The 26,728-nt window shown below is 40.0% G+C and overlaps 2 protein-coding genes across 2 annotated transcripts in view; both read left to right on the top strand.

Annotated features, from left to right (window-relative positions):
* The window catches only part of LOC148118628 (contactin-associated protein like 5-1-like), a 901,008-nt gene that overhangs the window by 340,509 nt on the left and 533,771 nt on the right, over nucleotides 1-26,728 (top strand). The window lies entirely within an intron of this gene.
* On the top strand, nucleotides 9,060-9,309 carry LOC125410263 (large ribosomal subunit protein eL39-like). Its single transcript, XM_048449727.2, has one exon. It carries the CDS (start codon nucleotides 9,075-9,077, stop codon nucleotides 9,228-9,230), a length of 156 nt encoding a protein of 51 aa, XP_048305684.2. The 5' UTR covers nucleotides 9,060-9,074; the 3' UTR covers nucleotides 9,231-9,309.

The following is a 26,728-nucleotide window of genomic DNA, read 5'->3' as shown; positions in this document are numbered from 1 at the left end:
GGGGAAAGCTCGGTTGACCGGGATGGGGGGGATGGAGGAAGGATGAATATGGGATCAGGGAAGAATATATTTCAACTAAGGGAGTCATTTTAGGGTTTACAGGAGACTTGATTATATATGGGATCCCAGGTCCAAGGAGAGATCCCCAGATTGTTCTCTGGACAGAGGAGAGGGTGCCTGAACCGGCCTTGGCCCATAAAGAGTCTTAATTACTATTTCGAATCAGAGCAGGGAGGTGACTCTAAATCCTATCAAGTTAACAACCAGAACTAACCCACCCACCACAGGGTAAAAGTGCAGAAACTTGGAATCTTTTCTTTTGGTCTGCTCCGTAAGAGAATGGAGTCTATCTCCAATCTGTAGGGAACCAAGCATCTGCTACATCCACGTTCAGAGCTGAGGGTGAAGCCCCAGCAGCAAAGTGCTGCATAAATGTTACAGCCAGAGTCTGTGTTGAGTTTTTCCAAGTTCAGAGTTCTAAGAGCAGAAGAGAACATTGGGTATCTCTAATTGGCATCTAGTGGAGTCAATAAATATTCTGTATGACACACAGAGAGGAGCACATGTCTGTGAGGAGAAAGGTTGACTCTCTGAGCTCTGCTTAGTCAGTAGAATGGTACAATGGTATCCAGTTTTGCATTAACAGATGTGATGCTGAGATTACACATCTGCCAATGAAATACGAGTAGCTGTGTGTTTCCCTCCTGCATTTTATAGTTCTGTGGATGCTAAGGGCAATTGAGAATAAACAATATTATAGGTGAAACATCAATAAATTCTATTCTTTCTAAGTGTCATCAGTCGCATACTATCATCAAATAACAGAGTCAAGATTGTCTCATGATTTCAAATGTCCTTAGTCCAACCTTTATAAGAAAAGAAAAACACCCAAAACAACCATTTCAGTGAATAGAAAATAATGATTATGTTTAGCTGCCATTAATATATGTACATACTTGATGATTTTAGTACAGTACTTGAAAAGTATGTTTTGACAGGTGTTGATCCATGGTATTCCAACACCTAAAATTGCTTCAAGAAGCAGGCAAGCACTAGAGAATGGGATTAGTAGGGTGTGCCAGGAAATACTGAGGGCTTGCGCCCTCCTGTCCCATTGCTTTTGTCTTATCATTCTTTGCATAAATAGTTTGGCCAAATTTCCCTTTATTCACTACTTTTTCAGAACATGGGCTTCTACTCTGCTTTTCTTTTGTACATGCACATGATCATGAATGTGTGTGTATGTGTGTTAAGAGCATGTGACTGTATGTATGTGCATATATGTTATGAGCGTGTGAGTGTACATGCTGATGTTAATGCATGTATAAGGCAGAAATTGTCATTAGGTATGTTCCTCTACATACTTGCAACTTATTTGTGGAGACATTGTCCCTCGCTGAACCTGGAGCACTCCAATTGTCTGGGAGACTTTGTGATTTTCTTGCTGTCTCTTTTTAGGGGTGGGAGTACAGGCCCATGTCACCATACCAAGCATTTTAACTGAGTGCTATAGATCCCAACGCAGACCTTTTGCTTGATCAGCAAGCATTTTATCTACTTAGCAATCTCCTAAGGCCCACTCTTTTGGTTTTCTAAATCAATCCTTACACACATAACCTGGCCATATGTATAAATTTTTCTACAATAGGTAAAAGTGAATAAAGCAGAGAAAGGAAGCTCTTGTCCCCTGGGTGTGAGTGAATAAACCCAGTAATATCACTTGAAGAGCTCTATGTTTACCTTGCTTTCAATCATAATTTTTCTGAGCTATTAGGTGCCAGCCTTGCACAGGACCCTGAGAGTCAATTCCATTTGCACCTACTGAGCTCATCCTTTGAGTTCAGTGCATACCTTACTCTTCAGGCATGGCCATTGTACTGTAAAGGATAGCGCCACCTTCTCGACAAACCAGTCACATCATTCTAGGATTTGTATGTAGTCTATCACTGTGCCACAGATATTTGTGACCATAACTGCTATGAATGCGTGTCTTATAATTGTTCAAGATAATGGACAAAATTATCAAAATGTATGAAGATAAATAGTGTAGATCAATGTTAAACCAGTGCTAAAATAACTCATAAGAATGTAGCAAATGGGAGGAAAGCACAATGTCATAATGTTTCTTATTATTAACTGCCTGTGACTGTTTTCTAAGCAAGACACATCCCATTCTAATCTCCCCCTTATCTCATTTTCTCCCTTCATTCTTCAGTTCCTCCCTAGACCTGTCATTATTTGGAATTCCCTTTTACCCCGTCATGGACCCAGGGTAGGTTTGTCTATAACTTGACTCTGTCACCTGATTTGACATTGTCTACCCTCATTCCTAAACTCACACATTGCAAGTTCTCTTTTGTACTCTGAGTATCTACATCACCTGTTTAATCTTCATGTCATTTGTAACCGTGGCAGTATTTATAAATTCAACTCACCGGAAATTGAATATTGTTTTTCCCAAACCTGCTCTACTCTCAGCCTTGGATATCTCAGAGCCACATGGTTTCATTGTCACTGATAGTCTCATTCACTTCTTCCTTTTATATCTATAAAAATTCCCAAGGTTCAATCTCAAAACTATTTAGTATAGAAAATCATTAAGTTCTAGAAAGTCGTGGTATAGTGTTCTACACCTTAAAGTTAAGGATACTATGGTGATAATTAACATTTATTATAAAATTGGTAGGATCTAGAAGCATTTTGGAGACAAGACTCAAGGCATACCTACAAGGGAGTTTCTAGATAAGGTCAATTGAGGTGGGACATCTACCTCACCAATGGGTGATACTAGCCCATAGGCTGGTATCTGGACTAAACGAAACAGAACACAAGCTGAGCAACGGTGTTTATCTCTTCCTTTGTGAGTATGGATTCAATGTCACCTCACCCTTCTGCCACCTTATTCTCCCTACCATATTGGATGGGACTCTCAAAATGTGAAGCAACGAATCATCAAACAGAAATCATCTTGGATCACAACCATTTGTGCTGCTGAGCAAGCCATGGTGTCTGGGGAAAGGCAAAACTATGAAAACCCAATGCTAGTAATCAATTAGGGAGCAAGTGAAAATATACTAACTACAGTTTTTAAAACTGCTTTTTTAAATTCATGTACCAAAACATATTGAAATTTGAGCTTTGAAAGTTAGCTTCTTCGATTTTACATCTTAAACAGATAAATTAAATATATTTTAGCACTAAAAATGTGACCAAAATTAATCCTTGCTTTCCTTCAAAGTTGTGGCTATAATAGCAGCGAAGACAGTAGCTAACACACCTGTATTTTGCACTTAAGAATGTTTGAAAAAGTTCTGTATTTCGTGCTGTTATTAACAAAAAATCAGAAAGCAAAAAAACCAAAGTGAGAACAAAAACTGTTAAATTATAAAAAGGAAAATGTGAAAAAAATTGAGTTGATAGATATGTTCATTGTTTTACTTGAGGAGAGGATAGTATGATGTATGTATATATGTATGTATGTATGTATGTATGTATCCAAAACCATCAAATCATTTAATCATATGCAATCAGCTATACATCAGTGAGTATGTACATGTGCTTATGAGGTAGTGGTGGTAGGGAACTCTTAGTAGTTTTTTCTAGTGCTACCCAACTCTAAGTCATCATCATTTTCATTCTGAGTGTCCTGTCTTGGATGCTATTGGCAATTCAGAAGCCAGAAACATCTATTTAAAGTATAAAACAGACAATGGCTAATTGGTCACTGGCAGCAGCTCCTCAATTAGCAAAGGACAAAGTCCTTTTTGTGGTCATGATTCCAGAGGCCTCTCACTTCTCATCTCTCGCTGCTCCATCCTTCTCTCTAAACTCATTGACATACTGACAACGGCAGAACAGCCAACCTTCCCTTGATCCTCTCAGCAGAAGCTGGAGTCGTCGCTAAGACCCCATCCTGTCTCCTGGGAAGCTCTGGGAGTAGGAAAGACCTGCAGTGCTCTGTGCAGATTGAAAAATGTTACTGGACCTTATTTTGGTCTCTTCCCTCAGAAGCCACTCTTTACTCCGGGCCTTTGGGAGGAAGAGTGACAGTCAAGAAGGATCTCAATGCTATGTGGGCTACTCAGCTGAATGTTACAAGCTGTCGATATCCTGTTGTCTGCACAGATGAAGTCTCAGTTCTCGATGGCATCTAGGTCAAGCGATTTGACACCAAACCTAGCAGACATGATCTCCTGTGTGTCATCCTGTCAGTGCGCATGCTTGAAAGAAAAAAAATTTGAGGGATGAAGTGAAATTCAGTGGGTGAAGATCTTGGTATACAAAAGTGAGGTCCTGAGTTTAGATACCAGCCCTCAACTAGAAAGATGAATTCAAGAGTGTACAACTGTAATCACAGTGGGTTTTTTGTTTGTGAAGAACATGTCTTACTTTTTAATTTTTTAATAATATGTTTTATTATTTTAAAAATTTCCTTCTTTACATTATTTGTACCCCATATTAACAAGTCTTCCCATGCTTCCCAACTCCCTCTCAACTTCCAGACCTCTTATTTATTATTATTATACATAATGTACATATAATTAATTATTACACAATTTTGACATTATATGATATGTAATATAATAATATATGATATATGTATATGTGTTTATAAACACACATATACATATTTAAATGAAACCTCTGAGTTCGTTTCATGTTGTTCATATGTATATGTGGCTCTGGCTAGCCACTTGGGATTGTCTAACCCATCAAGTAACTTGTAACTGGAGAAACCTGATTCTCTGTCTCTCAGCTTTTTACTTATGGTAAGGTCGTGTGGAGTTCCTCTTCCACATTGGCAGCCAAATGATGTTGTCACTGTTCAGATCTTGTTTAGACAACCATATTGTTGAGATTTCATGGGTGTAGCTTCCCTGTCACATGTAAAAAGTGCATATATAGACGATGCTATCTCAAAATAAATGTCCTCGTCCTCTGGTTCTTTAAATCTTTCTGCCACCTCTTCTACACTGTTCCCAGAACTTTAGTGTAGGGTTATATTGAAGATGTAAGAACTTGGGCTGACACTTAACTGTTAATATGTTCTCTGTACTTTGTCCAGTTGTGGGTTTCTGTAACAGTCATTGTCTGCTGCAAAAATAAGCTTCATTGATGAGGTAGAGTGTGACACTTGCCAGGGCATATGAGCATAAGTATTTAGACTGTAGTTGGGAATTATACTTGTTTAGGAATGTGGCAGCAAGAGGTTTTCTTCTCAGATCTATGACCCCAGTCACAGATAATTGCCTAGGTTTGTAGGAACACGTATGGTTCCTCTTTATTGAGAGAGGCTTAACACCAACTGGGTGGCTGTTAGCTGCCCATGAGATCTATGTGCCACTGTGTATACACTTGGCTGTGTCTTGGTGAGTTGTTCATTGTGTTCACAGGCCTTTGAGTCGGGTAGCTTTTTGATTGGGTTTTGTCTCTTGATAGCTTGCCTAACAACTTTGGATGTAATTAGAGCCAATTCCCAAAGAGAAAGCTTCCAGCTCAGGTCCAGCTTCACTCTTCCATCTTATGCCTAAAATGTGTATTATCATTAGTGATCTTATGGTGAAACAGTACCTTAGAAGCTCATGGACCAGCTACCCTGAGTCACACAGTGACAAAAGGAGAGAGATCTATCTCAAATGGAGGGAGAGGACCTGTAGGTGGAGGCTGCTTGTTTTGTTTCCTGACCGCTCAGTTCCCAAATAATCACATAGAAACTATATAAATCAAAACACTACTTGTCCTATTAGCTCTATTTTATTATTAACTAATTCTTACATCTTCAATTAACCCATTTCTCTTAATCTGTATATTGTCATGTGGATGTGGCATACCAGTAAGGTTTCATCTGGCGTCTGTCACTCTCAGAGGCTATATGGCATCTCTCTGACTCCATTTTCTTTTTCTCCTCTATCTCAGCTTGGAATTCCTACCTTGTTCTATTCTTCGCTGTCATAGGCCCAAAGACTATTCTTTAATAACCAATGGTAATAAAACATATTCACAGCATACAGAGGGGAATCCCACATCAAGGACCAATGTCTGAGATCTGAGGTTGTTCTTTTCTGCACACTCATTTGTAGTATCTATGCGTGTGTGAGTACGTGTGCACATGTGAACACATGCATGAACACACACACATACATACACACACACACACACAGACACACACACACACGGACGCACTGCAAACGATTAAGAAAAAGAGGAGTTGCTTCCTAGTGAACGATGCCCCTTTAATGAATACTAAATTCTTAGGATAATTATTAGTTTCAGTTTGGCTCTGTCACTGCGTAGGTGAGCATTTGAAGCAGTGAATGCAGAGAGGGAGGCGCCCTTGGCACTGCAGCAGAAACCCGGCTCTTCATTTCTAGAAACCACTGTCTATGGTGGGACCGTGTGTAGTTTCTAGCCTGCCGGCCTTTCCTCCTCCTCCGCATCTGAAAGCTGCAGGTTGGCACGCATTGATTTCTGAGAAGGCTTGGGGTTTAAATGCACTTCATCAGAACCAGAGAAAGGATCTGGCTCCCCAGTGTGAGGGAAAATTATAAAATTCACAAAACCTTCTAAAATGCTAACTCTTTTATTATGGCTGTTTGATGACTTTCATTTGAAGATCAATTACTTAGGGAGAGAAATCAATTTTTGGAAGGGGCCTGGCAGATAATTTCTGAATACACTTGCTGTACAGCGCTGTGTGTCTCTGCAGGCATTTGCCGCCCAGAAACTGTGACATACAGTGTGAGGAAGGCACGGAGAATGTGGACTTGCAGTACCCCATGAAGTTGTTGATGATTCCTTTGCATGGAATGATGGGATGTCCCCTGCGTCAATAGAAGGCAATAACTGGACAGATTCCCAGGCTGTCTCTCATACAAGCCTTTTGAGTGCATAGAGAAATAATCACAATGATGAGTGACAGTCTGATGAATGTGATTCTGAGAATCAATACAAGAGGAAAACAAAGAGACTGGGGAAATACTACAGTCAGTAAACTGCTTGCCTGGTGGCATTAGGGCCAGGGTTCAGTTCTGAAAATTCATTGGAAAAATGAGGCACAGTATTGTATACTTGTAATCTCAGTACTGGGGATACAGAGAAAGGGGCCTTAGGGCTAGCTATCCAACCAGTCTAGGCTACTTGATGAGTTACAGGTCAATGATGGAGCCTGTCTCATCATATCATGGTGAATGGCAGTGAGAAACCTTGTCAGAGGTTTCTTTTGCTTTTTCATGCACACGGAAACTCACTTAATGTTCTCTCTCCCCCCTCTATCTCTCTCTCTCTCTCTCTCTCTCTGTGTGTGTTTCTATACACATACAAACATAGAAAAACAAAATATAACTTTGAGTATTAATCTCTAAAACTGAAGACAAAATAACCTCCCCTACCGTCATTCCCATTTGTCTGACTGAAATGATCAAATCATTCTTTAGATGTAGTCACATGGAGTGCTGCATCCTCAGACATGCTGTGTAGACATCAATTTGCAGTATCTTCCAAACTTACACAGGTGAATGTTCTGGACCAGACCGATCACTTCTACAAATGTGTCTCAGAAATACATTCCAAGTGGACATATTATGGAATTAACCAGTGGATAATCTTGTGTGGGATAACCAAATATTTGAGGAAAATCAAACATGTTTTGGGAGGAGAGTAGAACTGGAGGTGACATAAGAACAGACGAAGGAGCAACTTGTGCACAGCAGAATGATTCTCAGATGATTAGTAAGAAGATAAAGAATCAAAACATTTTATACAATGGTGATTAAAATAATTAAAGACATTTAGGTTCAATCATAAGACACCCCCGAGGTAGAGTGTGTAGAGGAAAGCAGAAGGGCTGGAGGCCTGGGAAGTGAATTGCTCCTGGAAGTCCTACATCTGTGGTCACGCTCATTCCTGAATAAGGATTGGTTTAAAACCAATAATGTTTTTTAAATACCTCCGCAGTGAGCTGGAGAGACGGCTCAGCAGTTAAGAACACTTGCTACTCTTTCAGAAGACCTCAGTTTGGTTCCCAGCACCTATGCCATGATGTCACGAAGCTACCAACAACCTATCACTCTGGAGTCAGAGGATCTGACACCCTCTTCTGGCCTCTGTTGAACACTGGTAATCACATGCAAAACTTGCACACCCAGAAACACACACACACACACACAAACACACACTTATACACTTTAAAAAAGTCCCTGGCAGTACCTTACATGGTATAGATGTAGAAAAGAATTGCCTGAAAAGAACTTCATTTGCCCAAAAACTGAGGTCAATAATTGACAAGTGGGGCTTATACAACTAATAAGCTCCAAGTGAGGGAAACACCTAGAGGTGAAAGATGACCTTTGCCAGATATAAAACTGACAGAGTATAACTATCCAGAATATGTAAAGAATTCCAAAAAGCAAACAAATAAATGACCAATTTAAAATATGTCTTCAGGAGCTAAACTGCAAATTCTCAAAAGAAGAAAAAATGGCTAAGAACTATCTCAAAAAATATTCTTCTCTAGCAGTTACTGAAAAGCAAATCAAACAACTTTGAGATTTAATTTTGCCCCTGTCAAAATGGCAAAGATCAATAAAACAATGGACAACAAATCATAGAGGGTACGCAAGGAAAAGAAAACCATTATTTTCTGTTGGTGAAATTGCAACCTGGGGAAGCAAGTTTAGAAATTGGTGTGAATTCTCTTAAAGCTAAAAATAAACCTATGATTTGAGCCAGCTATACCAGTCCTTAACATATGCCCAAAAGACTAGACAGTTTACTCCACAAAAACTTACTCATCCATGCTCATTGCTGCTGTTCATAATAGCAAGGAAATGGAAATAACCTAAATGTTCTTCGACCAAGGAATTGTTAATGAAAATGTAGCACATATCTATTAGAGAATACTATTCAGCTGCAAATAAAAGTAAAATCATGAAATTTGTAGATAGGCTGGGTGATAGTGGTGAATAACTTTAATCCTAGGACTTGGGATGCAGAGGCTTGCAGATGCCTGAATTTGAGGCCAGTCAGCCTGGTCTACAGAATGAGTTTGAGAGGTCTGCCCGCCTCGCCTTCTCGTCATGTCTTCTCACAAGACTTTCAGAATCAAGCGATTCTTGGCCACGAAACAAAAGCAAAATCGTCCTATTTCTCAGTGGATTTGGATGAAAACTGGCAACAAAATCAGGTACAACTCCAAGAGAAGACACTGGAGGAGAACGAAGCTGGGTCTGTAAGGAGTCAACAATGGCAAGACAGTTTACGCTGAATCGTGGTCCTGGATGAGTGTTATAAGATGGAGTTCAACATTTTCAACCTGATCATGATTAAGTTGGGAGTGGTTTCTCCAGTAATAAAATGTAGAGCCTTTAAAAAAAATGAGCTTGAGAGAACTCTACCTAAAAAAAAAAAAAACTATTTTAAAAAAAGAAGAAATTTGTAGATACATGTAAGGAACTCTAAAAGATCATAGTGATTGAGGTAACTCAGACCAATAAATACAAGCCTCACATATTGTCTCTAACTTAGTACTCCTAGATTTGAATTATTGATGTGAATATATATCCTTCAGTAACTGTGGAATATAGGAAAGTAAAACCAAATCATTCTTTGGGGTCAGGATAGCAATAGAGAAGAGAATAACTAGATACAAATGATCCAAAGAAGGATACAAAAAAACAAGTAGGAGATTTAATTCGGGAAGGGGAGTTAAATAAATACAGAAAAGAAAAGGCAAAATAACAGTAAGGACATTTAAAAGCTTCATTACAAAGCCAGGCAGTGGTGACACATGCCTTTAATCCCAGCACTTGGGAGGCAGAGGCAGGCAGAGATCTTTGTGAGTTTGAAGCCAACCTGGTCTACGAGAACTAGTTCCAGAATAGGCTCCAAAGTTACAGAGAAGCCCTGTCTTGAAAAAACAAACAAACAAACCCTTAAAAATGAAAAAAAAAACATAAAAATAAAGCAATAATGAATCATAGTATTACCTATCTTTATAAAATAACTGTAATACTCATAAACTGGTGTATAAATGTACATGTGTAGTTAAACAAAAATTTCTCATTTGGATTGCCAATGCTTCCTCCAAGAGCCAAAGACCATTAAAACAAAAACTTCCCACTAGGCACAAGAAGCGCTTTTCTGAGTTGTTAGTCAAGGTTGGTAAAGAGACCCCAGAACACTGTATGCTATTGCTATTGCCCTAGGTTGCCCCAGAGGTTGAAAGTAAGTCCCTAATCCTGAAGACATCATGCTCTTCAAAAAAAGAACCCAGAGATCCTTGAGCAAGAAGTAACCTGTGTAGTGGTGGGAGTGGCGGGCTGCGGCGGTCTGTGGCCCAGCTTCCAGCTAGATTTACCCAAAATAATTACATGGAAACTGTATTCTTTTAAACACTGCCATGCTCATTACCTCCAGTCTCTTATTAGCTAACTCTCACATATTAATTAACCCATTTCTAATAATCTGTATATCACCACGAGGTTGTGGCTTACCGGGAAGATTCTAACTCATCTCCATCTCGGAGAGGAGAGCCATGGCATCTGCCTGCCTCTGCTTTCTTTTTCCCACAATCTGTTCTGCCTACTCCACCCACCTAAGGGCTGGCCTATCAAAAAGGCCAAGGCAGTCTCTTTATTAACCGATGGAAGTAACACATAGACAGAAGACCCTTCTCCATCAAACCTGAAAGCCTCTTCCTTGAGGAGTATTTTTTTCATGGTACCAGAAGGTGCCATACACACTTGGGAAGAACAGAAGCAATCAACAATTTTGCCTATGAACCACCACCACAACAACATGGCATGATAACCCTAAGGGTGCAGTAGAGGTATGCATACTTACATGGTAAACAATTGCTCTTTCACTGGACTCAAGAAAGACCTGCTCACCAAGGGGGAAACTATCACTGGCACCTGAAAGCTATCCAGCTACACAATTGGCTGTCCAGGTGGTGAAGTCTTGAATCCCAGAGCACAGCCTACAACAGCACTTTGCTAAACTAAAATAATCCCTAACTACATTGCAAATATTTATTTTTATACTCATGGATAAGTATATTCCTCACACCTAATCAGGAAACGTCTCTCTGTAACAGACTACTATAGAAAAACCACAGTCCATCAAAATTCAGAGACGTGGAGCCCAGCCCCAATGGATATATCTACAGTTCAACTTCCATACCTAAGGGTCAGTGATTATTGCCAAAGAGGGAGCAGAAAAGCTTCAAGAGTCAGAGGGAAATGGCAGTTGCTATAAGATTGTGTCTCCTTGGAATTGCAGAAGATACAGTATATAAAGTTTTACCAAAGTGACTTCCTGAACATGAACTGAACAAGAAGAAAAACAATAGACATGTTAACATTAATGGATGAAACTCATGCTCTTCAATTCTACACACACACACACATATACACACACACACACATACACACACACACACACCAAACAAACAAAAACCCTACAGACAATTAAGTGATGCTGAGAATGGGAGAAATAGTCTTCTTCAGAGCAGAGCACATCAATTGGTTATACAATACCAAATGGTCAGTCCCGAAGACATACATACCAGTAACATGGTATTGATGAATAATTTTTGTATTAATGTATTTAGGAACATATGTGTGTGTGGGTTTGCAGAAAATGAAAATAGGGCCATTAATTTGTAAAAGAGCATGGAAGAGTATACAGAAAGATTTGAAATTAGAAAATAGAAGTGAAAATGATGCAATTATATTATAATCTCAAAAAATAATAAAAAGAATAAAGAAAAATGTCTTGGCAGATGATAAGTCAATAATAAGTGAAACCCTACCAACCAGTCTAACTGAAGTGAGATATGAGTTCTGACAAATTAAAAAACAGCTTCTCAACTAAATCAAAGCTAGAACTAAAACCCAATTCTTCGATTTTGCTATTTTTTGAAATTTAGTTTGAAACTTGTCAAGTTGTTACTTTTTTGTATGCTTGTATGTTTGTGTGTTCTGTGTGTGTGTTCAAGAATGTATCTGTAAGCATAAGTATTTGTGCACATGTGTGTGATCCATTTAGATATACCAGACATTTTGAAGTTTAACCTTGCTTAACACTGCAACAATATCTCAAAAACCTTGCTTATTCATACAATACTTTAAGATCACAACATCTCATTTTCCTATCTATTATGTTATTTCTTACTTAAAAATATGTTTGGTCTGAGAAGGTATCTCAGTCAGTGAAGCATTTGCCTTTGAAGCACCAGGACTTTCAAGCCCCCAGGACCCCAAGAAATAAAAGATTAATGTGGTAATGTGTACTTTTAATCTCTGTGCTGCACACTTAGGGACTGGCAAGTTCTTGAGGCACCCGAATGAGACAGTCTGTTTGAATTCATGAAAAACTGCCTCACCAGGTAGATGACACCTGAGGTTGTCCTCTGACCCCCACGTGCACAGACACATGAGTACACATACACCTACACATGTACTTACAACACACACATACATACACACACACAAGGGTAGGGTTCTGGGTCTTACTTCATAAGAAGGTGAGGAGAGCATAATGGGTTCTGAGATCTGCTTTAGGAAGGGCGACTGGGAGAACGTGAGAATGACCTTCCTACTTTTGTGTTTCCTCAAGTTCCTTCTTCTTGAAAGTATAATGGGATAATCAGATCCTAAAATCCATCTGCTACAGAAGACATTCATTTACTTGGACATTAGTTGTCTTGTCACACGTATTTCAGTTTACCAAATAATTGATCAATGCCATTTGATTGTACATCTACTAAGTAAATTATAATCACTTTGCCAACCTGCTTCTTTGGATATTATTACCACTGGATTCCAAAAGTCAATATGCAGCAGGACTCTTTCATGCTGTGGTCAGATTGGAAAGGGAGTCTTTGGTTTGAGCAGATTAAAATACACTGTCACTGCAGATAGGATAGATGAGAGCTCATGAATCAGGAAAATATAATGTTTACAATGGAAACAATGTCCAACTTATAGTAAGAATAAAGTTTTGTTGAAATGAACTTGAGGGAGACTGCTAATGGAGACACCCACCATACACAAGATGATGCCATACTCTGTACAGAGCCTCAGCCTGTGGCATGGCATCATACTGGCCCACACTTTCTCTGATTTCAGCAATATATCCAATGGCATGTATCACTCACACTATGAAAAATGACCCAGATTCCACATTTTCAAAATATAATTGAAAGAAAGAGTTCTTTTTAAAGTAATATTTTTATTGATTCTTTGAACATTTCCTACAAATGTACAAACTATTTTGATCATCCATTCCTTACTCATCCCTTCAACTCCTCCTGCCCCACATCAAATCTGCCTCCCAGACTCAAGTCCTCCTAAACGTATACATACACAATTGACTGCTCCCTTTGTACAGTACTTCAGTCATATCAATGCCAGAAGAGAGCATCTCATACACTCTCCCTTCTTCCAACTTGTAAGTCTTCCTGTCTCGTCTTTCATGATGTCACAGAGCCTTGAAAATATAGGACAGACAAAACTGCCCCATCCTTGACTGAACATTCACTGTCACTTTTTTCTGTATTATTTATGGTAGTGTTCAATTTTTCTCTTAATAAAACTGAGGAATCAACTCGCTAGTAGCTGTAAGCACTTAGATTGTACATGAGAGACCCATCCTGAGTATTAAGGTGGTGACTGTCACTGGGGTAAATAGGACAGTCACAAAGGAAATCTGTGCTTCAGGTGTGATAGAGCTGTTCCACTTGGAGCTGAGCAGATGACTCAGTCATTCAACTGTTTGGAGCCGAAGTGTGAAGACTGGTGTTTGGATCCCCAGAATTCACATAGAGCCTGACAAGGTAGAAAGGGACTTTGTGCTTCCATGATAAGATGGGAGAAATACAGAGGAGATAACCCTGGAATCTCCTGGACCAGCCTGCCATATGCAGCAGTATACAAGAGACCTTGTCTCAACCAAGATAGAACAAAACACAGTATCTAATAATGTCTTCTGAACTCCGCATGCACATCTTGCCATATGTGCACCCACATGCTGTTTAATCCAGGTACCCCCACAAACAAACAGAGATAAAAAAAAATTCATGAAACAATGCTTAAGTGTTTCCTACTTCTGGATTTACAAATGTGCAAACCCCCTTCATTTAAACGAACTGGGCAAGATTTCTATAACTTCCATTAAACTAAGCAAAAGGGCACCTTTCCTGAGAATAATATGATATTCAGTAGCAGAACGGAAAATCTACTATGTCCAAAGGAATTAGAATGTTAAGAGAAACAACAATGGAAGTTAGAATCAAATTTGATTGAGAAAGATATATGTTCCTGTCTGGAATTCCTTACTCTTGATGGCTTATGTGCATTTGAGAAACCTGACATGTAAAAGACAAAGGCACAGAAATTGTAGCCTTGAGGGAACAGATTATTGTTCGGGTGAAGACGAGGATACGGCAGTGCAGACAGGGGAAGAGGCACGGGGATAAATCAAAGACGACACTTAGACAGCAACGTCCCCATACCCAGATATTGTCTTGGAGTCTCAGCTGAGAGAGGAACGTGGTATACATCTTTTATTTGCCTTACAGGCAACTTGATACACTTAGAAGGTACAGCAAAGAGTGAAGGAAGCTCTTGTTTCTCATCAGTAAAGAGGCATTGCTCTCTAAACTGGAGACTACAGAGGCTCTCATTTCACCCATTCAGGGAACCCAGCAAACTGAATCAAAAGTCATCACAATTCTCATCATGGACACAGAAGGAAGCTATATATCAAAGCAATTCAGAGACTATCTAAACTGAAATAATGATTTAAGAAGTGACCAGCAGTGACAATGAGATTTGAGTCAATGGGCAAGAAATAAATGTTGACATAATTGCCTGAGACATAGACTCATAAATTCAAATTTTAGCAAAAATATTTCCATAAATGGGGCAAATGTACAAATTACTGTTCAGAAGTGTGCAATTTAGAATAACTGAGATTCTCAAGATGACAAAATGAAAAAGAGCAAAATAAAGTCCCCACTTCTATCCACATATGTCATTTATATTGGTAGCTGTGCACTTGTATGCCAAAAGATCAATCTGGAGAAAATCTAAACTTGGAAAAGTCAGCTTCATGGTGATGAACTTGGAAAAGAATGACTTCATGGAAAGTTGTTTGTTATAGTGTATAGTATTTAAAGATGCCTTTGATGATAAATATCTAACTATAATGAACAGATTTCACTATTGTGCATTAATAAAAATTGTTTCCCTGAATAATTTTAGATGTAAAATTATTGAGATATTGGAAACATTAACATATATAGAGTGTTAACAAAGTGTGTATATATGCAAATGTTACATGTATATGTACATAATGGAGATGGTATTTGGGAGAGTTTTCTCTTTCTCTCTCTCTGTGTCTCTCTCTCTTCCTTTCTGTATGTGTGTGTGTGTGTGTTTCTCTCCTTCCATCTTGCTTGAGGCAGGATCACTTGTTGTTTGATGCTGTATATCTCAGGCTAGCTGGCTCATGAGCTTCTGGAGATTCTCCTCTCTCTGTATCCCATCTTGGTGTAGGAGGCCCTTCAGTATTTGTATTGCTTTCATTGATTGAATAAAGAAACTGCCTTGGCCTTTTGATAGGGCAGACTTAGATAGGTGGAGTAGACAGAACAGAATGCTGGGAAGAAGGGCAATGTGGCAGACGCCATGACTTTCCTGCCCGAGATGGACGCTGATTAGACTCATGCTGAAAAGCCACAATCAAGCGGCGATACACATTAATAGAAATGGGTTAATGAAGATGTGAGAGTTAGCCAATAAGAGGCTAGAGCTAATCGGCCAGGCAGTAATATAATTAATACAATTTCTGTGTGGTTATTTTGGGGGTTAAGCTAGCCAGGCGGTGGGACACAGCCTGCTCCTCTTACTACACCATCTTGGCTGTAGAAATCCTGAGATTCCACACATGGGCTGTTGCATATCCTTTACATGGGTGCTAGAAGTGCAAACTCATGTCTTTGTGTTTGTGAGGAAGGCACTTTACCCACTGAGACTTTTCCTTAGAAAAGTCTTAAGTTCCTTAAGAACTTAAGTTCCTTAAGAACTTTTTCTGAACTTTTTCTTTCTCTTTTCTTTTTTCCTTTCTTTTTTTCTTTTAGTTATGATCACATAGAGGGATTTGGTGTTATTTTTAGCTAAAAATGAGTCATTAAATTGAAAATATGAAGTAAACCTGAAATGAGATATTTTAGGAAATAATTATATTGGAGATTAAGAATGATTATTCCTAGGCTAATATTTTATGCATTCATATTGAGAGGGAGATTGCTTTCATAACATTAACAAAAGTTAATGTTCTAACTTTTTATCACATACAACTTTCTTTCTTTACTTTTTTTGTTTTGTTTTGTTTTGTTTTTGTTTGTTTGTTTGTTTTTCAGACAGGGTTTCTCGGTAGCTTTGATGCCTGTCCCAGAACTAGCTCTTGTAGACCAGACTGGCCTCAAACTCACAGAGATCTGCCTGCCTCTGCCTCTTGAATGCTGGGATTAAACCACTGCCTACCTACTTTCTATAGATTAAAAAAGATTGCGCTCACATGATAAGTAACTCTTGAACTCCCAATCACAGGCAGTTCTTACAAGAAATTGTAGCTGGTTGAAACAATCTCTCAGTTCATGACACCCTGCTCCATATGTATTTTTATTGTTTGTGCGGAATATCTCACAGGAGGCCAATACTGCTCTGCTCAGAGATGGAGGACTGATGTGATTATAGAGCAGAGATGGAGCAAAGCAGGTCCTCATTCGGCAGGAAGCACAAATGATAGACTACAAAGTATATGCAAGTGAACAAAACAAGAATCTTAGGAAAAACTGTCACATGAGTTAAACTAACAGTGAAATACCAGACAGCAAGGGACATGGCAAATCAGCTAGACTTGGCCCAACAGGAGAGCTCTCTGAGAACAACATACAGTTCCTCAGACTCACCCAAAAACAGTCAAACGAACAGGTTCATACCAGACCTGGGAGAGGGAGTGTGCTGCAGGGTCCTGGAGCTTCATGGGTAACATACACAAAAGCAGAAAAACATTGAAACTTTGACAAAGGTATGTCGGGATGATCTAGGAGTCAATTAAACATTTCTGTTCAAACCAGGGAAAAAGAGCGAAGTAAAATAAATCAATGTCATATTATACTAGAATTGCCTGACTGCAGATTAGCTCTCCATGAATCCACACTAATGAGAATAAATAATGAGTGACACACAGTGCGAGAAGATGCCGCTCTCCATACTGTAGAGTTCTGGGCAAAGCGGGCGACAGCACAGACAGTTCCCCAGTTACACAGCTCTCCATACTGTAGAGTTCTGGGAAAGGGGGCGACAGCACAGACAGTCCCCCAGTCACACAGCTCTCCATACTGTAGAGCTCTGGGCAAAGCAAGCGACAGCAGAGACAGTCCCCCAATCACACAGCTCTCCATACTGTAGAGTTCTGGGCAAAGCGGGCCACAACACAGACAGTCCCCCAATCACACTTTTCCACACAAGGCTCACTCGTAAACATAATCATTACTGCACACAAATCAGAGGAAATATGAGATATTGGTTAATAATACAGCATCTCTCTAGGGGTATTTATTAATTACAAAGGAAAAATTAGCCATTTTATTATTAAGGAAAACCACAGACCTCTAAACTAATTTAAAAATGAAGCAACTGATGTTTATATTCCCAGCTCTGGGGAGGTGAGGCAGATGTCTTTGAGGGATGTTCTGGGTAGTCACATTTGTAGAACTGGTGAGTTCCAGGACACGATAGAGACTGTGTTTCAAAACTTTGGAAGAAGTCTAGGGAGAAGACAGAACAGATAAAGAGGTTTGGTGTCTAACCTAAGCTATAGCAGAAGAAAAGTTGTCTTGTGACTTCATGGACTCTGAGATGCATGCACACCCCCCACCCTCCACACATCCCTACCATATAATGCAATAAGTACATAAAAGGCAATGAAAATAATTTTAAAACATCAAGGTGGAGAGAGTCATAATGGCGCTGGTGGCCAGCAGTGGCCTGAACATAATGTTCCAAATTCTCTGCTGTGGTTATCGAGACTGTAGCCTTGGTCAAGGCTTCAATCTCTCACTAGAGTGAGTGCTCCATGGGAGAGGGGACCCCTGGTAAGAGAGGAAGCTGTGAGAAATGGTGACAGAGCAGAACCCACACCAGGCAGGCAGCATGACTGGGATCATTAAGAAAGAGACGCTCGTCATCTGGAAGTGAAGTGCAAAGACAACATGCCCCCAGCCTACCTGGGCATGGTGAGAAACGATGAGTAGACAGTGGTGTGATCGCAGAGAAAGAACTGAGCAAACAGGAGGTGAAGAAAAGAGCATGTGCCCTGTGAGGTGACACAAGTGCTAGTGGGTCTGTGCCTTCCTCCTTTGAGAAAACAACCACTGAATGCCTTGCTCTGACTCCCAGAGCCACATCCTAGCCCAGGAAGAACAGCGTCTACAGAAGGAAGATCACAGCTGACTGGACATGTCTTGTTGTGTTTACTTCACATCATTGGCCTATTTTTTTCTAGTTGGTTGTGGTGGAAGTTCAACCATGAGACTTGATGACTCTGTGTTTAATTATGGTTTTGTTGTGCTACATCTGTCTTTGGCCAGAGATTGATTTATTGGGTTGGACAAACAAATGAAGACCCTCACAGGCCCCACCTGCCTCCACATAGAGTGGGCAGGATGAAGACACCAGGAGATAGTGCTCAACTTTTGGCCTGAGCCACCATGATGTGAAACTGTGGGAAGGAGAGATGGGAGAGAAAGAGAAAAGGAACAGCTGGAGCATTATGAAGAGAGGCAGACATGCAGACTCAAGGGTGGAGAAGAAAAACCCAATGTGATTAGTCTGCAAAGGCACCTGAGACTATGGTGGAGTCCTGATTGACCTCCACTGCGGCTGAATGTCATACCTGGGCCAGTGGTCATGAAGCAGCAGAGGTCTGCATTGATGTCCATGGCCCATAGTACCACCTAAGGCCCTATAGATGTCTCTGGTCTGAACTGCTGTTTGGGAACATTTTGATATCCAAGGACTGCACAGAGTTGGCCCTGCTCCTCACTGGCTACAGAACTTGGGAGAGTTGGCCCTGTGCCTTTCCTTGGCAGCAGAGTAGTTCTGCCCCTATTGGTGAGGGCAGAGGAGAGGCCCAAAGGTGTGATCAGGGAGAGCTGGCCCCATGGGCACAGGAGAGATGTCTCTCTCCTCATCCCTCACCACCCGCAGCAGGAAGGATAACTGGCCTTTGCTACAAGAAAGCAGGAGTGCTGGTCCTTCACCAGCTGCAGCAGATGGGAGAGCAGACCCAGCTTTGAATGAACAAAAGAGTAGAGCTGGCCATGGTGGAGTGGGTGTGGTTGAGTCAGAAGAACTGGTTGAGCCCCTTGCTAGCTACAGCATTGGATGAATTGGCAGGACAATCCTGGAGAGTTCACCCCTGTGGTGAGGATGCTGGAGAACTGGCAGACTGACTAACTCAGCTACCACCCAGGTCCAGATTCATAGCTGAGTTAGCTCACCCCAACATCCACCCCATCTATGAATTGCTGCAACACATGAAGGAACCTGCCCTGCAGATCCAATGCTGCAGGGTCTCCATAACACAGAACAGCAACAGGACATCCAAGTGGAGTTCCGGTGAGGGCCCAGCATCAATAGTGCAGTAAAAGTCAGAAAGTCAGAGGCCTTAAAAACAATGACTCATTGCAATAAACATTTGCAAGTAAAGATATATGGATTAAAGAGTATACTGTGTGACACACTGTGACAAGTTGATGTCTTTGCAATTTATAAATTTTTTTCTTTATTTTTCTCAGGGGTAGTTGCAAGGGCAGAGTGTGGATGCAGAAAGATGGGGAGATGAGTGGGATTGAGATGCTTGATATAAAACCCACAAAGAATTAACAAAAAGTAAAAAAAAGTGAAAAGTTTCTATGCACTAGAGATCTGCAATTCTTTTATATTCCCATAGCAGTGATTAAAATCAAATATTATTCTTTTAAAAAATTCAAGGCAGATCTAAACTAAAAAAATGACACCCTAGATAAATCTACGGTATCTACATACATACAAGGGGATGGAAAAGGGGGGAAGGGAAGAAGAGAGAGTGCAAGAGAAAGAGAGGAAGAGAAGGGGGGAAGAAAGGAGAGATCAGTTAGTTCACTAGTAATAACACTTACTAGCAACCTAAGAGCACAACACAAAGCATTCCTGCAGCACAATGCCACTTCTCTGAAGTCTTGACAAATCTACAGTGATTTAATCTAATGAATTTTGAAAGCAAAGCCCAAGTAGAGTGACATTAACAATGCCAATAAGTACTATTTCAATCAGAAGGTCAAAAAGGATAAGGAGAAACTGAGTGACTTCGACAGACCAGAGGAGTCATGGCCTCTGGTCTCACAAGGGATCCTGGAATTCTGACATAGAAGGTAGTGGTGATACATAAGAAACTTGAGCAGTAATATTGATACTGTGAAGAATTTAATAAAAACTTGCCTAGGAAATATAAAGTTATACAAAGCAGAATTTAGTTCAAAGAACTTTGCCTCCAATATTAAAGATAAGTAATGCACTAACCAGTCTTGTTAGAAAATGCAAGAAAGAGAATTTTGTACCATAATTGAAGTCTAGAATTGCTGATTATTCTTTTGCTAATGTTCGTTCACAAAGACTGATCTCCAATTAGGCTCCAACCCACAACAAAAGGATGTAACCCTCACAATTGTTCATTAGGCCTATCCTCAAATCAAGGAGTATGATTCTAACAAGCAGCTCAAGTGAGCAGCCCAGGGTCACAACCACCTTGGTCTGCCATTAAGTCGCCTGTGTCCTTATTAGGAAAAGCACAATTCTGCCAAGAGGGCAGGATGAATCGGGGTAACATCTATTGAAAAAGAACAGTACTGGTGTACTTAAATACTTCTGGCATTTTTCACTGTCCAAGTGGCCAGACTTTGAGTGTCTTATCTTTGTTTAAATATATCAAAGTTTAACTTGAGCTAGGAACCCAAGAAAGAGTAGAAGATTTCATATGTGGGATGTGTAAGCCTAATATACATACATACACACACATACACACATGCGTGCATATAGATATAGATCTATGTGTGTGTGTGTGTGTGTGTGTGTGTGTGTGTGTGTGTGTGTGTGTGTGTATGTGTATATCAGTAAAATCTTCTGTCAAAGTCCAGCTTCTTTTTTGGGCATCAGGCAGAATAGGACATGTCCTATGTCAAAGCGCTTTTCCTATATTAAGCTTTAAGTGTGCACGGTGGTTTTTCACTGGGAGGACAAATTAATTCTAGAATTGTGGAGACAGAAGAGATAGGAGCAGGAAACTGTGGCATGTGAAGGACAGGATGAAAGCAGGAATAGCTGGCATAGCATATCTCCTGCCCTGTGCTCCTAGGTAGAGAATGGCTGTTAGGGGTGCTTGCAGAGTGCTGTACAAACTGAGCCAGTGAGATTTTATTTTATTTTCTTAATTTGTATGCATATGTGTCATGCACATGCATGCTTCCATGTGCTTTGGCACATGCGTGTGGTGATATGCTCACACACATATGTACAAATCCATCTGGCAGCCAGAGGTTGACTTCAGGTGTCTTCATCAATTTTTCCTCTTCATTTGCTGAGTCAACATCACTGCTGAAGTTGAACGTCAACAATTTGGCTAGTCTAGCAATCTATCTAGGTTCAGTGATCCTATCTCTGCCTCTGAGTTCTGCCATCATACGAGAGGCCCACACTCATCTGGGTTTCAAGGATCAGAACTCTGCCTTTCACATTTCGCTAGCAAATGCTTATCCACTGAGCTCTCTCCCCAATTCTTAGATGTAAAATTGTTACAACATTTAAAAGTTAACCAGTATATATCATTCTAGAGTTTGTGTTCTAGGAGCTCCATAAAGTGATGGCAGTGGCCTGCTGGTCCAGAGCTGGAGCCCACACAATACTCCCAGGTCTTTAATAGATGCTTCCTTCTGAATCAAGTCCAGACAGAATCACAAGGCCATCTTGACCTTGGCCTGCTGCCTACACTGAAACTGTCTTATAAGAGATTTGAAACTTATAGATTTTCATAAGAAAGAAATGAAGCTGACAAGAAAAAATAAGGAAGTGAGATGAAGGAATCTGGCCCTCAAAATTAACTTGGATAGTTGAATTAAAAACTCATATTAAGAAAAGTCATATGAAATTAGAGTTTTTTATATCCCAATAGTCATGTAGATCCATATGGAAATGACAAGAAACTGTCTGTCATAAAGCAGGTTTGAATAAAATGTGATTTATAGCTGCCAATCACTTAACACAATTAAGTTCTATCTATTGGAAATCTATAATAAGGCAAAAGTAATTTTTTAATGTTATTCTCAAAGGCAGACATGGGAACAGTATAGAAATTACAAGAACATAAGTTCGGGCTACAATGAGTAGTTTTTGAAGCAGTGTCTCTCAGGTAAAAATATAGTCAAAGAAATGTATAGATTCCTTCAAGTTAAGTAAATATAGTCAAAGGAATGTACAGATTCTCTCTAGTTAAGAAAACACTTTCTGTGCTTTATAGGATGTGTGTGTGTGTGTGTGTGTGTGTGTATGTGTGTAGAGAGAGGGGGGAGAGGGTGTTAGTGTGTTAGTGATGGTGTGGTGTATGTGTGGGGAGAGAGAGAGAGAGAGGGAGAGGGAGAGGGAGAGGGAGAGACAGAGAGAAAGAGGGTGTTAGTGTGTTAGTGATGGTGTGTGTTTGGTGTGTGGTATGTGTATATGGGTATGGTTGGGTAGGGTGTGTCCTGTGTAGATTGTATGATAGAGATGACTATTTTATGTGTGTACATGCATTTGTGTATTATATCTGGTGTGGTGTTTGTGGGGTGTGGGTATGCTGTGCTCATATGTGTAAGACTATGTAATGTAGGTGCATGTACACATGTGAGATTGTACTGAATCCAGAGATTGACGTTGAGTGTTTACATCAATGTCTCTTTACCTTATCTCATAGTACATCCTTTACTGAACCTGGGGCTCCCTGACTGGCCCGTAGACTCCAGGGATTCATTTGCCTCTACTTCCTCAGAACCCCTTTTTTATGTGGCTGTTGAGGATTTCAATTCAGGTCCTCATTTTGCATGACAGGCAGTTTACAGATTAACCGATCTCCCCAGGCTTTGATTAGAATTTTCCAGTATCTCTACAGCTGCACTGAAACTAAAACATGGGGACTGCTGACTGTAGCACATGCCCTTGGTATGCGCTTATGTGTTTGGACATGCAAACAAAGATGTACTAGCAATGTGATTGTTATAAAACGGTAGTTCATGGTTAAGTAAACTTTTTATGAGCATACTTTTATTTGTTAATATCCAGTTTCTCCTATTTCTTACTTTGGTGTGAGGATCCACAAGGGCCCAGATGGGAAGTCTTTCTCTCAAGTTATAAAGGTAATGAGGAGTGACTTAGAGTGCTTCTGTCAGTCAGTCAGGCTTCTGTTTCTAAAGAAACGGTAGGGAAAAAGCCACTGATGGATCTCCTTCAACTTATTTCCTGAATTTAGATAGAAATATTGGCATCTATATATACCACCCGATTCTGGGGTACCCTTCTCAGTACAGGTCGCACGCCTTCAGTACCTTATGCGAATTTGTGCAAAGGCCTGGAGATTGAAATAAAAGACACACACACAAGAGACCTGGGTCATTCTTCAAGAGATAGCCGAATGCCACTTTATTTAGCTGAATGCAAGGCTAATATACCTTGGCCCCAGTAAGGGAAGCCCCTCCCAACCAGAGGAGAAACTGGCGCCTTATGGGACCTGGCGCTGTAGGGGGTGGAGAGCAGTGACAGCAGCTAGAGTGACCTTGGCACCTTGGCACGGTGTAATTCTCCCAGGCAGGTGGGAAATTACCACACCAAAGATAGAACAAAGCCCTACAGCTAAATCATCAGGCTAGGGCAGAGATAACAGAAACTAGCAGGAAGCTTAGCTGGCTGACCAAAACTGTCCTCAGAGGCACACCCCATGGAGTAAGGGGAGATAGGGTCCAACACCTATAGACATGGTTTCTCTTGAGGTTTTGAAGTGGGAGAGACTGAGTGTTACATCTGGACCAAAACTAGATTAAGATTTTGAAGCATTAAACTAAGAAATATGAAGTATTAAAATCAAAGTCTGCTAGCAGAAAGAAGTGGAGAAATGTTTGTTAAAGATCCATGACTGCCTCAGAACAGTCATTAGCAAGGTTTTGAAAGACCCCCGAGGGATGTCTTCCTTTCGAGAGAGGCCCCGGACCCACGAATCAGATGAAACCACACTTACGGATGCAAAGAGCAAGAGGTTTATTCGAATACACAGGTACCTGGGGCGACGAGGTCTCTCGGAAGACTTGCGCGCCCCCAGGTTGGAGTGAGGGGTTCTTATAGGAGAGCAAAAGTGCGGGTACAGAAGCAAAAAGCATGGTTACGGGGATTCATTCCATTGGTCAATTCAAATAAGGCTAAGAATGCGCGCTGAGGGGCAAATTCTTGACCTTTCACCTAAATACCAAGGAGGGGGTTGTCCAGGGGCTTCCTGTTTTTCTTATCTCTTCCTGCTTTCCTAGCTGGAGACCCGATGGCCGAAGGCCGGCTGTAAATACCCTGACTCACATCCTGTCACAGGACAAAAGGCCTTCCCCCCCTTATTTTACAGTAAAAGCTTAACTCTAATGCCTTACATTCCAACATCCAGGGTGGTATTCTTTTCTTTTTTTCCTTTTCAGTTTTAGATGGCGGTGAAGTAGGATACTAATGCTCACCAAAGACACACCTAAAATAGTCACTGTCCGCATCTGGACATGCTATCTGATGATCTGGTTCAGTGGAAGGACTTGGTCTTTAAAAGAGTCTCTCCCCAAGTATCTAGAGGCTCAGAGGTGGGGGAGCCATTGGTTGCCAAAAGGATAAATGGGAATCACAGATGTACAAGAACTGAAAAAGTTATAGAGACAAATAGCATTAAGAACTATCGATAATTCCTTCAACTTCCAATTGGGACAATGTATATTTCAGAACAATACAAGTAACTAAGGAAATTCTAAGTATCAGTTTCATGATACTTTATCATAATCAAAAGGTGAAGTGCCTACATATTGAAAAATTTTTTTAATTCCAGGAATTGTAGAAGGTTATGAGCTATATGTATGAATTATGAAAAGAAATTTCATGTGTGTCTTGTATGCAAATATTCTACAATGGCTTGGTTGAAGTGGGCTTCTGGGCTGACAGAATAGAAACTGAACCTTTGGAACATAATCACTGAAGTCTGTGAGTCAACCAGTTGATGGAAATCCCTGGGATGCTGCCTCAAAATTTTTGTATACAGAGTATTTTGAATTTCTAGAGCCCTAGACCCTATTGACTTGAGTGTTGGGGACTGAACTAAAGTCCCATGGAAGAACAAGGAATTTTAGTACCTCTTTACTCCGTCCCAAGATAATTTTTGATGGAAACAAAGTCTTAGACAGAATGATATAATGTAATTTGACTGCATTTAATATGCTTACCCCTTTAAAAGATAAATGCATATCAATACATCAATTATTTATGATGTATATATAGAAGGAATGTATACAATATCTGTCTCTCTCTACATATATATATATATATATATATTCATTTTTAAAGGCTTTTAAATACTTACAGTTTAAACTTTATTGGGGTGGAGAGATGGTTCCACAGTTAAGAGCATGGGTTGATCTTCCAGAGGTCCAGAGTTCAATTCCCAGTAACTACATGGTGGCTCACAGTCATCAATAGTGGGATCTGATGCCCTCTTCTGGTGTGCAAGCATACATGATGATAGAACACCCATATACAGAAAATAAATAAATTTAAAAGGCCTTTATGATGATCACCAAAAACTGAGAAAGGCTGGATTCACTCCCTGAAATAAAGTATATGTAATTTTCTGTTTTTAAAAGTGCCAAATGAAAGCCAAGGAAGTGATCTGGTAGGTAAAGGCACTTCCAACCAACACAACAAAGACCTGAGTTTGATTCCAGGGATTAACATGTGGTAGCAAAGAACCAACTGTTGTCCCCTGATTTTCACTCTTGGGGCATGGTACACATGTATCCTCCCCCAAAACCAAACAAATAAATAATGTCAAGGAAAAAATTAAATGCATTGAAATCAGCTATTTACTACATAGATATTAGAGAGGTATAAAGGAATAAAAGTGGAATTATTTGGTTGTCCTTCACCAACTCTAGTAGGATTTTGGAGATAACAACTTTTTAAATTTTTTGTATATTTTTAAAACTTTCTACATATACAATCATGAAATTATTAGCAACAGTTTCTAAGAATATGAACCTGCTCTTAAGTGACATATAATTATAAATGTAAAGTAAAATATTTTTCAAAAACTTTTCCTTTTACTGTATGCATATGTTTTTGATTTTTAAAATAGATACTTAAGACAGCATTTTGTGTTGATGATGGTTGCTGGAAAAACATCTCAAAGTGGAATTATTTGGATCAGGTTGACTTATAGGCATCTCTAAAGAACTGTTTTGTTTGCTAATTGTCAAAGTCCACTGCAGGTGAGTAATTCCCAAAGTTGGGCCCTATCTTCATAAGGATGATGAAAACTATCAGAGGTCAACCAAGCCTCATTTGAAACAGTACTCATCTTAAAC

This window comes from Myodes glareolus, chromosome 22, assembly GCF_982192425.1.
Source record: "Myodes glareolus chromosome 22, mMyoGla1.1, whole genome shotgun sequence".
In the NCBI taxonomy this organism is placed as follows: Eukaryota; Metazoa; Chordata; class Mammalia; order Rodentia; family Cricetidae; genus Myodes; species Myodes glareolus.
Note: the sequence above shows the minus strand (reverse complement) of the source record. Positions and strands in the feature narration are given on the sequence as shown.